Source organism: Scomber japonicus, chromosome 14, assembly GCF_027409825.1.
Source record: "Scomber japonicus isolate fScoJap1 chromosome 14, fScoJap1.pri, whole genome shotgun sequence".
In the NCBI taxonomy this organism is placed as follows: Eukaryota; Metazoa; Chordata; class Actinopteri; order Scombriformes; family Scombridae; genus Scomber; species Scomber japonicus.
Genome location: NC_070591.1, coordinates 21953174 through 21968073, shown reverse-complemented (window position 1 = coordinate 21968073; position 14900 = coordinate 21953174). Strand labels below are relative to the sequence as shown.

Here is a 14900-nt window from a genome sequence, read left to right as displayed (position 1 = left end):
GGAAACAGCTTGTTGTGCAGCATGTTTGTGAGTGGCTGAAGCCCAGCTGGCAGAGATTTCGGAGCCTGACTCAGACTTGGGCTTCCTGTGTAAAAGCTGAAGCCTGAATTCATGCAGTGAGGTATTGTTGCATAACACTTATCTTGACTATAGCAAACCACACCCTGGGACTGGGAAGGGAAGGCCAAACTAGTCACAGTCTGTCTGGGTCTCTGCGCTGTCACATCCAAGTTTCAGTACGAACACACTCCCATTAGACGAGGTACAAACTCCCGGACGGCGTGGACTGGGAATCTATATTGGGTCAGCACCAATTTGTAGAATGGAATTTCAGGCATCAAAACATCCTGAGAAGGCTTCGAAACAGTTTGAGTTTATGGGCATTTTTATTAAGGAAATCAATTAGGCATGGTCTGATTTTATATGGAAAAGTAAATGGCTTGTAGAGATGCTGTAAACTGTAAGTAATTTACTCCATCGTATAATGAAATGTGCTTTCAATAAATATATTTTTTAATGTTTTGTATTAGTATAGCAACTTTAAAGTGGTGAAACAAGCATCACCGTTGAAATCTGAGGATACCAAGTCTTACAGACAGACATTACTTATTTATCATTGCAACATCGTTCTGATAAACATATTCCTAATCAGGTTTGGAGAACTGGTTGGAAGTTGAATTGTTGCAGAAAATCACAAAACAAGGGATACAACCAAGCCCACCACTAGTTGTATTATAATTAAAAAATGTGATTCAATATGATATTAGAGTTAAAAGTCATGTGACGTGTTGCAGAGCAACATTTATCAATGGCACACAGGAGTGAAACCCACAGAGATTTTCTGAAGCCACATCTCTTTATCCTCTCCTGTGAAGCAAGGCCTAATTTCTCTCACTGACCTCTGCCTGTCCTTATTTTGCCTTTTATATTGTGTTTGATTTCAGCCTTCATGAGCCTCCGCTGCCAGTGTTATAATGCAACATCACTCCTTCAGTCTTCAACTGAGAGCTGAGGAATAATGATGATGATTGCACTGGGTATCTACAACAGCTAAACAACTTCCTCTTTTACTTCTACTAAACTTGAGGGATTCTATTTCAAAATCAGAGTTTCTCAATGAGTGTAAGTGACAAGAGACTCGTTCATGAATCACAATGCGTGCTTCTTAACTGAGACACTCCCATCAGGCTCTTGCTGTAGCTATGCTCATCACAATTTTCAAGAGCCCAATGTGATGTCTGCAGCCAGGTTGTTTTGAGTTCAAAACACCCAAATAATGAAAAACTGAGAAAATCAGCAAATCCTGAAATGTGTTGACCCAGCCAGAGTTTGCTTGATAAATGACTTTCATGATTAATTCATCATCATTGTTTGTTGTAATGACGTCAGCCCATGATAATTGCAATTTCAACATCTGGTCTGACAAATTTTGTCGCAATACACAATATTTTTGAGGATTTTTTTTGTGCAAACAATTATGATTGTCTAGAGAAATCAGACATAATTATAAAATGTAATAACATTTAATGACAGTAAGATACATTTAAAAAGTTTTAGTAGAAAAATGATGAATTAAGTAAGTGTGAGCTATTTAAGAGGTAACCACAAAGTCAAACATGTTTGACTTTTTGTCCTGAATATAACTTGTAAAGTACACTAGTCTGGTAAAACTCTCCCAACAACGTCCATAAATAAAATGTTTAATTGAGGTGTGAGGGCCGAGATGGTTGAGCTTAAGGTTAGTAATGAAGGTTTTAATAGGTGGATTTTGTTGGGTGCGATTGTAGACGTTAAACAAACAGTGAGTGAGTAAGGTCTGCCTGAGAAGCTCTGTTTGGGGGGGGGGGTTCATGATGCATTGACTCATTTGGAAGGAAGGTTGTTAATACAGGCGGATGAGGTTGATTTTATTTGACCTGTGCTCTTCACAGAGTGGCTCTAACTACCAGTATTTTATGAAGAAAAGGTGGTGAAGTGGTAGTGCAAGGAAAGTTTTATTTGATAGTTTTTTTTGCAGAAATACTGCAATTTTTGTCAAATTTGCAAACACTGGGACTTGGTTACAAAATGCATTATTTCCCACTTTTTTAAATGTGCAAATTCCTGGAAGGACCGGCAAAGGAATGGATTGTTTTAATTGAAACAATAAACTTACACATGCAGATAAAAGGAGCATTTGAAACGCTGCTAAAAAGAACAACCAACTCCACCTTATCTCAATCACTCATCTCTATTCCCCATGATGCAGTTATCTATCTGTGTGATAGTGCCTGAACAGAAGTGAGTGTGTGTCTTTGGTGCTCCTGTCAGATGATGTCGAGCGGCAATGTCAGCAGCAAGGGTCGACCCCAGCAGTGCCGATGTTTAGTGAGCAAGATGTTCCTCCTCTGCAACACATAGATGAAAAACGCACATGAGAGAAAAAGGGAAAAGACCACTTCTCTTGAAGCGCACTCCTTCTGGCAGAGAGTCAAGGGCAAGCTGCCAAGGTACTACTTTTCACTTTCCTGACATGAGGCTGTGGCAGGAAGGGGGAGGAAGGGAGAAGGGGGGGGGGGGCTGAAGGGTGCGTGCGTCAGCAGGTCCGCCTGGGACTCCCTTGCCAGGAGGTGGGAAGAGCATGTGGTTCTTATCTTATCTATGGGAGGGCTGGAGCACAGCGTCCAACACTGACATTCAGTGAGCGGCAAAGAGGGGAAAAAAAGAGCCAACACTGAAGATGAAAACTCTTTGACTCCCACTTTTCACCTCATTTATTCATTGAGTCTGTGCTGGGTAAACTGGCTTTGTATGTGTACATACGCAGGTGAACGCACACATACACACATACACACGCCCCCCCTACATTCCACAGCAGCCAAGGGTGAGGTGACCGGTGCTGCTGAATCAATACTAGTGAGTGAAAAGGTGTCAAATTAAGAAAATGCTGTTTCACCCTGGACTCTAACTGAAATCCCATCACTTCCAGAGACACGCCCCCACACAGAGAAAAACAAACACCGCTGCACAAACATGCAAACTCACACCTCACACTCGAGAAAGAGAGAGAGAGAGAGGGAGAGAGAAAGAGAGGGAGATTTCCATGGAAATGTAATTTGCATTATTTCCACTTGCATGGTCCAGGTCATTAGATGTAAAGGGTAAGGGCTATAAATGGCAAACTGAGATGTAGATAAGGCATGTCCCTTGATCCACAGACTAATAGCATGGTCACAGGAAGCAGTGACACTCTGACTGTGGTTGGGTCAAACTTCACCTTCAACTCAAGTCATAAACTCTGAGATTATAAAAACACTTCCTTGTGCATTTCTTACAATGGAGGGAAAGCCTAAGGTGGCAGATCACACATCTTCCCACGCCACTGATAATGATCTTCAACAGTAAAGCTGGAGTTGCTGCCTCAGAGTCAGCATCTCGCCCCAACCGATGGTTTGATTTCTGCCCCCCCCCCCACATAAGTGATAGGGGTCATGTTCCCTGCTGCACATCTGGACTGACGCTGAACTCTGCAGCCGCTCCACAGAGGGCCCAATGGGGACCCGGTAATGAGAACCACAGATCCTTGCGTCTTCTCCAGTGCCGTGTTCTTTTATGAGCCTTGACACGAGGACAAGTTGCAAAGAAATCTAAATGCATGTGGCCTTTTCCCATCCCCTCAAATACAAACCTCCGACAAGATGACAGAGGGTCAAGGGACGCCTTGAGGAGAATGTCATCTGTTTCACCGCTTATATTGTGCACTGTGCCCTGGCACTGATCCAGTCCTGCACAGATCTTGATATAAAAGGGGTTCAGAGTGCGTAACAAGTTACTTTTCTGTGGCTTGAATTCCCTGAGAGTTTAAACAAACACTGAAGACAAATCACAAAGGGAAACTATTTGGCATCAGCTCAGCTGGGATCATTCAGGCATTCAAATTTCAATCAAGCTTTAATTTTCATATTCCAATCATATCAAGCGTGATATATTTATGTATTGAGTGCGTGTGCTGACAGAAGTCCTCACAGTGAGAGAGAAGGCATGCGGTGGGGCAGGAAATGTCCAGCGTGAGCACTTCCTGCCTGACAATGCACCCTTCTTCACTGAGTTAAGCAATTCGTCGACAACCAATTGGGTTTAAAAATGCCTGAGAGATCACATTAGGTCTGACCCAGATTGACCTCTGATACTGACCAGAACTATCCACAAACAATGACACACACACATGCATATATATACTGTATGCACACAATGTGTGACTACAAACAGCTAAAACATCCCAGGACTAAGTAACTAACTCACTGCTTGTGTGGTTTAAAATTACATGAGCAACCTGGGAGTGAATGAGCCAACATGTTATCCTTACAAACCATAGTCTGTCTCTCCAGGGAGAAACTGCAACCAGTCTCTTTTCAGAGAGGACACACAATGATAAACATACCATTAGTGGCCAGAAAACAAAACACTTTTGCACTTTTTCAACCACAAAAAGCCTTCTGACACATTAAAAGTGAACTATCATATGTCTACAAAACAATCTATTGTGCCATAAAAATATACATTTATGCAGGAGATGATGGCATAAATCATGTAGGGAGAGTTCAGAAATACATCTGTTTATGTGTTTTATCGCTGCATAGAAAGTACAGTCATATTATTCCTTGATTCCGAACCAGTCATGCAGTGAAAAGGCAAACAGTGTGTCAAGTTAATCCTACATTTAACCCTGATTAACAGCTGCACAATATCTGAAAAAAGAGAAGACATAAATGTGAACAATGATACTCTAATATAAGCTCAAGTCTGACATGAATGGAAGTGGACAAAACTTTTTCTCAGGTCAACATATTTGTGAATGAGTGGTTTATAGTAAAAACATATATGACAGCTGAGTATTGTATTTCATCACTTTAACTGACGCCCGTGTCTACTGTTGTTTTGTAAATTTAGAGAAAGTGTGGAATCTTTCAGAAATCTGAAATTCTTGTCCTTTTTTGGTAAGGAGGAGGACGGGATACCTACATACTGTACCTCAATAATACATTCCATGACTGCAGTTTACTGCTATGTGTGTGCTTTGGCATCATCCGGTATCCCAGGCCCTGAACTGCTAACTTGCTATTACAGGGTTGCCACTAAAGGTCACTTGAGGTGCCACTGAAACAACTGGAATCCCTGACAGAGCCATCAGCGTCAACTCCAAACACATAAACTATAAATTACAACGATTCCTGTAAGAGAATACTAAATACACTGAGAAAGTATACAAACCTAGAAATGCAACAGGGGCACTGAGAAGTGACCACTAAGTAGCACAAACATGCTTGAAAGACATTAGTGTATTATTGGGAAAAATGTATTTTCAGTTTGCTTGTTTGTTTTTTAGTTGTTTGTTTGTTTATTAGGGGGATTTATTCTGTTGTGATAAAAGACTATGCTCTGTAAAAACATGTCTTTCTCCGGCTGGCATGACATTTATAAAAGAAGTTTGTTTTCTTTCTTTTTTTAAAAAATGATTTTGAATTATGGAGCACATCCACCCCTAATGTTTATTATCATACTCTACATCAACTAAATAAGCAAATGAGCTTGAATGAATGCAATAATGACTTTTAGTTATATACTAAATATTATCATATGAAATAAGACTATAGTATAATAAATATTATACAGTAAGGATGCTTCAATGAATATGAACATTTCTAATTATTTATATTATTTAACTGGTTTCTAAGAGAATATTGAACTTGGTCTTTAATTCCTACATTAATATTTGGTGATTTCTGCTGGAATAAACAGTTCAACTTTCTTCACTCCGCTCGTGCAGTGCTGTAGCCTAATGTTACACACGCTTCGCTTTTTGATGCCATGTCTTATTGCAGCACTGCTGACTGTCGCACAACTCAAACCCGAGATGGGATTCATAAAGCCGCTCTGTGTTTTATTAAAGCGGACTGTAGAGACACACGCTACATTTTCCAAATTGCAGTCCTGCCTGGTCCCCCTCCAATGAAGTCCCCACCCATCCAGATCAGCTATCAATCTGTCATTCATAAAGTTGAGTAGACAAATGGGCAAATAACGCACGCCCGCGGGACCAGAAGAAATAATGTAATAATGTCCGTGTTTTGATTCACAGCTCTTACAGCCCGGCTGCTTAAAGTCAGATTTTTTTTTTGTTGCTTTACTCTTTTCAAGTGTCAAAAATACCTACTTGCACCCAGGAAACAGTCCGTTAACCTTCTGAAACAGCTTGTTGAAGACGGACCATCTTCCATGTCGGATTGAGAGCGCAAAATGAGAGAGGAGCCACGGAGAAAAGTGCGCCTCTGCAGCTGCAACTTGGTGCGTCTGGTAAAACCAAAACTATTCCAGGACGCGCAGAGGTGATGGTGTCCCCGCTGCTCGAGGCTGTGCTCGGTTTAGGAAGGGCAAGAAGAAGAGCAGAGTCTGCCCCCCTCCTCCTTCCACCAGCGCTATGACCCAGCACCGCTGGCCGAGGTGTAGCTACAGTCGGTCCGCCTCCTCGGCGTGGTCGCTCCGCTGTGGATGTGCAGCAGCAGACTGGGGGAGCAGAGACCACGACGCATACACACAGAGGAATGGGAGTAAACACACACATACACGGGGAAACAGGAGCGCGCCAGCATCAAGTCAGCTGCAACACCCACATACCTTCCTGTGATTTTTTCAAAATAAAAGCCCAAATACTGACCACTATGGCAGTGGTTCTAACCCTGTACAGCGGTCTTCTCAGGGGGTCCCTAGCAAATAAGGGGGATCATGTATTTGCACTATAATTCCATAAGTAACATAATGAATGGCAGCTGGATTAGTGAGATCGCAAGATCATGTGAAAATCTATCTTGTCAGATTTCAAGTTTTGCACTTGTGTCCAAACCAGGATGGATGTGGTTCAGACTAATCAGCATCCTATGATCTTATGATCTCGAGATCTTGTGAATCTCAGGTGTCTTGCAAAGTAAGATGATATACGATATATTTTCAGATGGTTCCGTGTAACAAACCATCTGACGTGTCAGGTTTACACAATGACAGAATGTATGAAAAACTGGGTGATGGGTTTCATGCACTTTCTGTAATAAACATCTAAAAGCAAACATCTTATCAGAGGATGGTCCGTGGTCTGATTTGTGTCAGTTTAGGTCCTTGATGTAAAGTTTGAGAACCACTGCTATTAGATGTTTTCTCCATTGCTTCTTTTTTTGAGCAATAATGGTGAACAGATGTTACAGTTAGATTTTCTTAAGTATTTGAGATTAAACTTTTTCCCCCTGAATATTAAACAATATTTAACTGAGCTATATCTAATATATTTTGAGGTAGGTCTATTGCTGCAGATATTTACCAAAACTAAAACAAAATTGCATTTAACAGATGTTTGCCATCTTTCAAGTCAAATTAATTTTCAAACGTTCTAGTTATTCAATTTACACTTTCTACAATAGACAAGTTTATTTTAATTTGAAGGGCACATCGCCCCTGTTTCCGGTGTTTTCGCAGACTTGACGCGTCTGGGACGCGCACTCTTGACGCTGCTGTTCCTTTTCCTGAATTTGGCTGCGTAAAAGGGGCCGAGCCATATGTCCAGCGCTCTCCAGAGACACGCTGCTGTTTCCTGATCCACGACTCTATGGTCAAGGAGGAGACGGCAACCTCCAAATGGCAGAATTAAACAATACAGTCTACATTGGCACATATGCTGGAAATGTGCAGCATATAGTGTTTAAACAAACCGGGTGTAAGCATCTCATTGTTTTGCCGATGTGCCCTTTTGGAAGGCACTGACCTTTTTGTTGTTCTTGAGGTGCCAGAGCTGACCCTGACCTCTAACCTCAGGGTCAGCTCTGGCACCCTCAGGTAAATACAGGCAGTGTTAGGTTGTGTTTTACCAAAGCAAATTTAATAAATGGCCCGTGTCCAACAAACACCTTCATTCATATAAGTTTTCAACTAAAGTCCGGTTAAAGAAAATAAAAAATCTACTTATAGTGTCAAGTGGTGTGTGAGTGTGTGTGTGGAGAGAGAGAGAGAGAGAGAGAGAGAGAGAGGAGAGAGAGAGAGTTAAAATAGTCTAATCATTCATCATGCCAAGGTCTAATTTGTGTCTTATCTAGCTGGAGATTTTACATAAGGTTCTTTTGTCTGAAGTAAATAAGATTTGCCTTTGTGCCTTTTCTGGATCACTATTGATATTTCAGCTCCTGACTTCAAATATCTACGGAGACTTTCAGAGTGAGGCATTTATTAAAGGAATGTATTCCATTGATTTATTTCACCAGGCTAACTCAGTTGTACATTTGCATAATTATAATTGTAAATATTGCCTTGAATTGGCATGATAAAATAAATCAATGTAGTACATTCCTTTAGAAAATGCCTGACTCTGCAAAATACTGCAAAGACTGCACATCTGCAGTGCAATTGAAATATTTAGACTGGAATAGTGGACTCGAGTTATAATCCTTTAATAATAATATCCCATCCAACAGAGATAATAATAAATATAATCTAATTAACCTCAAATTCAGGTCAACTAGATGAATGTTTTACAGTCTGCACTGGCTGGAAAAAAAACAATGAAACCTGAATACACAGATAGAAGGTTAAAATTAGACAATGGCACAATTAAGCTGTATAACCACCAAATGATCCTAATGCAGGAGTTTTCTCTTCTTTTTTTAATTATTTCTGAATTTAAAGGAATTCCTGTATTAGTTTTCTTTGACGTCTTTAAGGCCATGCTTAGTGCCTATGAACTGTACAATCTTTGCCTTAAAGCAAGCCAAGGAATGCATCACCACTGTTGTTTATATTTCAACTAAGAATATCCAAAAGAGACACATATAAATGACACGGAGCTAATTTTGTTCCATGAATCAACAAACTACACATAAAACACAGCACGCATAAATACTTCAGTTATCAACAGCACATGTAAATTACTTCTGTTTAACTTTAGGTTAGGGTCCCACATCAAGTCTCAAATGAAGTGAGCTCACTATCTCCACAACCTCTGTAGATGTGCGCCAGTGTTATCAGTGCTCAGTGCGCCTAAACAGCTTTGAGTCGGAAACATGATACAGCATAAAGCGTGCCAGACTCCCTCACGGCCGCAGCACTACATACTGATCATATCGTGAGAGAGAGGTGTGGGAGCTGTGGTGGGTTACGTCAGCATGTGTGCTATCAATCACTGGCATTCCTACACTGTAGAACAGCTGGTCCATTCAGAGGTCAAGTGTAACATAATGTATGCATAATGTCTGTCTGACACACTCTGTGGCTTTTCCCTTGGTTTAAGCCTGATGGGAAAAGCCCTTAAATGTAAAAATAACTTCCATGCTACAGTCATCAAACAGTGTATCTTCCATATTTGTACGCTATGATGCTGCCATTTGATTTGCTTAAGTGTGATGTGTGTGTTGTAACAAATCATGCATATGTTAATTTAATAATGGTTTAATCATATTTTCTGATAGCCATGAATTTGGGAGACTGAAAGCAGCTGTTTATTCACATGCAACACATAATCAGCCTTTTATTTGAGGTTATACATTATACCATGTGGAAAAAGCACACAAGAATACTTTTTTTTTTTTTAATTAATTTTTATATTCTGAATTGTCACAAAACTTATGAGGTTAAATAAAGGGAGGATACAAAATTGTTAAATGTAGCAAAAAAAAAAAAAAAAAAAAGAAGCAAATGGGAAGAAGCTTTAAGTTTAAGATACAGAGAGGGCTGTTTCATCTGAGCTTCCTGCCTCAATTCATGTAGCGTATGTACGGAAACTCATATGGAAAACAAATACTTTAAAATGTTCCCTGCAAAGTTTTCGTGACAGGAAGTTTATGAGCTTATGTGAGACGGTTATGGATGAAGAACTGCGGTAGATCACAAGGGATGCCACAACTCTGTCTGTGTGACCCATCAGTGAACCCTGCTGATCTGCAGCTCTCATAAGTGGCAAAGCAACCGTTTTCATGCCGGAATAATTATTATACAACAGGAAGAGACCAACCAGTTTGACCTGACATATAAAACCAATGTTTCATCTTTGTGAGTGAGTCCACCTCAGTACCATAATATTACTCCAACATGGACTCCAACATGGACAAATACTGTTTTATGGACAACAAGATATGTAATAATTCGTGCCCTATTATCTTTTAATGTATGTATAAAAATGGCACATAGGAGTATATATGAGTACTTGGAAAAAGACACAAAAGCAACAGAAGGGGCCCAACAAATCTTGAGCTGTCAGATGTTTCCTGTACTATTTTAAGTACACAAAGCAAGCTGCATTTTGTTAGGGACACATTGCTGGTTACTAGGGAGCAGCCTGGCATCTCTGGTGGACAACTAAAGGAGTAGTTTACCAAACTGGTACTACGACCGTCACCCCCATGACAAGATTTTTGTACAGGATACATGACAATAAAGGTTCTTTGATAGAAATACCGTACTTGGTGATTTTGATTGAGGATAATGTAAAAAAAAAAATACAGACATTACGTAAGAGGATAGCTTATAAGCAGGTTAGTAGATGACTTTTGATGAGATTTTGTGGCTAAATCTGCTTCACAGTATCTTTTTATTTATTAGAATACAGTCGGACTAAATGAACTAAGCACCACAGACCCGAGAAAACCTCAAAATGTCCGCTGGGGCTCTCTCTGGCTTGATCTGTATCAATTTGGACAGCCAGTGAGCACTCTTTTCTCTGTCAACATTATCCTGCCACCAAATCCCATATCCATCTGTGAATGGATACCATGTGTGTTACAGAGAAAATTTATGGACATCAAAAAGGTGATGATGAAAGAAACTGAAATCTCATCTGTCTTGATATGGGATGTGTGTGTCACATGAAGAGAGGGTTCCTATGGCCGCTGGTGAAAGAGCAGATTTGCTATTGTCCGCGGGGGGATCAACAGCTGACTGAGGAGTGAAGTGGTCGGCAGCCATGCTTAACCGTTCTCCCCTCTCGGCTGTTTTTAGCAAGCATCCTCCTGATGACTACGGCCTCTGTCTCCCCAACACAAGAGCTGCACATCCTCAGACGTGTGCGCTTGTTCACACACAATTTTACCCCCTACCCCCACATTACAGACCTCATCCACTTAAGCACATTTCTGATTCAAGGCACTGTACAAGCTTTTTGCACACTGCATACACACACACACACACACACACACACACACGCACACACATACATACACACACATACACACACACACAAGCATACACACGCCCCAGATGCAAGTGAAACATTTACAGATCACATGCAAGCACACGCAAACATGAACACATATACACACAGGAGCATACTTACATCCACATAGGCACACATATGCACACACACTCACACACATCACATGCGGCAGACACACACCACAGAGACTTCCAGTCCCCTCCCCCCAACTGAATAGTCTGTTCTGACAATCCACAGGACAGCCGGAGCATTGACGTCAGAGGCAGGCCCATGAAAATACAGGGTCCCTGGGGGGCTGAGGGAGTTATGCACATCTTCACAGCTTGGCTCGCAACTAGTTCAACAACCAATGAGCATATTACTGCCTCTGTTTACTCTTATTTGTCGGAAAATGCATAATAAAAAAAAAAGAGTTCCACATTTACACAAAGCCTGGCATGCACAAATTTGCATGCGACTGCAATGCGGATCATCTCAAATGTGACGTCAATAGACGTCATTGCACCGTGATCCATTAGGACAAATTTGAGATAGGTGAATAATTTAGGTTAATGGAAACAGAAATCACAGCACATCATTACCTGCCCTCTGTCGTCTTAATAATTGCCATTTTGAATAACGGCTGTCAGACTGTAGTATATTAGACGTACCCAGAGGGAAGGTTTGTTGCTCACTCAGACATCCTCACAGTCCCAGGAGAAAAGATGACATCTTTGTTTATCGCTCAATGTTCTGAACCTCTTTCAATGTTCTTCTTTCTTTTTTTCTCTCTTCTAAGACATCATTAGGACATCATAGCCATTTATCTCATTGTTCTTTCTCCTTCTCCTCCTCTCACCTTTCTGAGGATGTCTATGGCAAATTATGTAACATAGTCATTGTTTTCTTGCCTGTAACCAAATACAGTGTATGTTGCTGTGGTCTTATATGTAAAAAAAAGGAGTCTTGATTCCAGTGGGTCAAAAGGACACACATTTAAAAAAAAATGCATGCCTCTAATTTGACCTTGGCTTGTGTGTGTGCAACAAAATATTTGAGCAAATGCAAGTGATAAACTAGAGGATTATTACATTGACGTAGTATCAGCACGTACGTAACACATAGTGTACATTTGATTATGGTGGCCACACAACAAATACAATGTGTGTGTAGATACAGTAAATAGAAGATTAACAATTAATAGTAAAGATATTTGACATGAATACATATTATAGAGACATATTAATATTTACATTATTAAATGTTGTTATAATTATAATTTTAATTCAGCATTGATAAGCACACAGATTAGTAGTAGTTAATTCCAAAGTTCAGTGACTTGCAGATTTAAAAGTAATTCATGGTTGGTTAAATAGACAGAATGAATTATTACTTTTTAAAGTTTTTATTCCAAAATGAACAATTAACATTTTCACATAAAATAATCAAAATTGAAATAACTAAAATAAATGCAACTGGTCTTGTAATATGTGCCAAAATTAGCCAATTAATTACCAGCATCAGCATGGTGATCGTAATGAGCAAACATTAATAACAAACACAACACGAGTTATCTTTGTGTGGTAGAAAAGTGGTAGTGGTAGAAGTGGTAGAACAAGTAGTACAAAAAATTGCAGGTCCTTAATGTGATTCTCTGACTTGAATTTCACCAAAATATCTATCTCTTATCTGCTTCTTTATTTTTATTTTACTGCATATTATTTCCATTATTAGTTTTATTCATCTTTTGTTGGTCACAGAAAAAGGCAGGCATGACCAAAAGAGAGAATAGAAGGAAGCTGAAAGAGACTTCTCTTAGTATTACACTACAGTATTGTAATGGTTCCTCAGACTCTGTGCATATGAATTGTGTCATCACAATTCATCAAAGTCTAGGCTTTCATTTACAGCCATCACTTCTGCTGGTCATGACCACAAACTTTATGGTCTGGAGGACATAAAGTGTATCAGTTAGGTTACTACAGTCACTATCCTGGTGTATCCATCCTGTCCAGGTTAAGAACATGTGTCATGGAGTCCCTTATCTGAGTCCACTATGACTCTAAATAAATATCTAAGAGGTTAGCATTTGTGATGCCTTCAACTGCAATGTGGAGAACCAGGTTGGCTATTTGGGAGCAAAACTCGAAGCCAAAATTATTTTCTGTTCAACCAGACAACCCTTTGCATCTTTTGATTGCCCAACATGGTTTCCCATGTTGCATAAAGTTTCTTAAAGATGTGGAGTAGGAATCTGGATCCAAACCGTCAATGATATCCAAATACACACATCAAGTACTCAGGCATTCTTAGGTCAGGCTATGTATTTTTCAGAGTTACAGACAACCATAACAACTTAAGAGGCCAAAATAATCCATTCTGAAGGAGTAGACTACTGATCTGATGCACCAGGAGAAAGTCGGGACAATGAGGAATATCACTGCATCTCTGAAGCTCCATCTACTCTGGGATGGAGTCCTTCTGAGTTTGAGACATCTTCTCAGTCGTTGTGTAGCCTGAAGCCTACAGTTTGTGGCTGGTATGACTATGTTGAATCTTGGAGGAGTTCCTTCCGCTTGGTGAATATGGTGACAGGAAATGAGAGTCGAGTGCATTGAAACTGTAACAGACAATGGTTGCTTTTTTTGTCAGCGTCGTTGTCATAAATGGAGCAACTCTGTAGATTACACAGCAGGGATTACATGTTGTGTCCCCAAGGGCAAGTGTCCACTGATAATACTTGGCTCTTCAGCTGCCTGTATGTCCCTCCAGAAGAGGCGCAGCACTGGCTTGTCAACAGGAAACAGGCTGATATGGCGAAAGTTGCCTTTTATGGACTCACTGAAAATGTTTCGGGACCCTGAAGAGGATGATGGTCCCAACTTTGGTCTGGGGTTGAGCTGATTGTTGAGTCATCCTATTTGAAGCACAGTGTTATTCTTTCCATTATGGTGTATTGTGTGATATGGACTTCTGCTGTCCGCTGTGCTTCCACTGCATATATCTCTAACATATAGTCATTTTGCTCCCATTTGCAAACTCTTTTGAAGGAGGCCTCTACACATCCAATATCTAACAAGCCTTTTCCTTTGTGTGTTGCCTCAACACCACAGCCTAACTGGGAGTAAAATGATTTCACTTGCTGTTACTGGTCAGTCTTGACAACCTATATGACTTGAGTTTTATTTTTGTGGCTCTAGACATCAATTCTGTCAATCAAGATAACATTATAGTCTTCAAAGTAAATCAAATCAAATAAGTTTGGTAGGTAAGTTAAGTGTAGGTTTGTTTAAAGTCTGTCTGATAATCTCAGTGTTTTGTTGCCCCATGGATTGTTTTTTGTGTGATGTCACCAAGGTCCCAGATACAAGTTATTAATTTGGTGATTAGAATGATATTATCCATCCATCCATCCATCCATCCATCCATCCATCCATCCATCCATCCATCCATCCATCCATCCATCCATCCATCCATTTTCTTTACTGCTTATCCTCTAGAGGGTTGTGAAGGAGCCGACCCTGGTATTGACATCAATCACAGGGTTAACATCCTGTATATGAAGACAGACAACCATTCACACTCACATTCACACCTACAGGTAATTTTAGAGTCACTGATTAACCTAACCTGCCTGTTTTTGGTTTGTGGGAGGAAGTCGGAGCACCCACAGAGAAACATAAAACCCAAGTTGTAATAA

The 14900-nt window shown here is 40.2% G+C and overlaps 1 protein-coding gene across 2 annotated transcripts in view; it reads right to left on the bottom strand.

Moving 5' to 3' along the window:
• Positions 1-14900, bottom strand: part of pde10a (phosphodiesterase 10A) — a 54602-nt gene that overhangs the window by 29936 nt on the left and 9766 nt on the right. The window contains exon 1 of one of the 2 annotated variants that reach the window (XM_053332935.1): positions 6194-6373. The exons of the other annotated variant lie outside the window; for it this stretch is intronic. Coding sequence (XP_053188910.1) covers positions 6194-6257 — 64 coding nt within the window. The 5' untranslated portion in view covers positions 6258-6373. Of the gene's footprint in view, positions 1-6193; positions 6374-14900 lie in introns of those variants that run through there. 2 annotated transcript variants of the gene reach the window in all.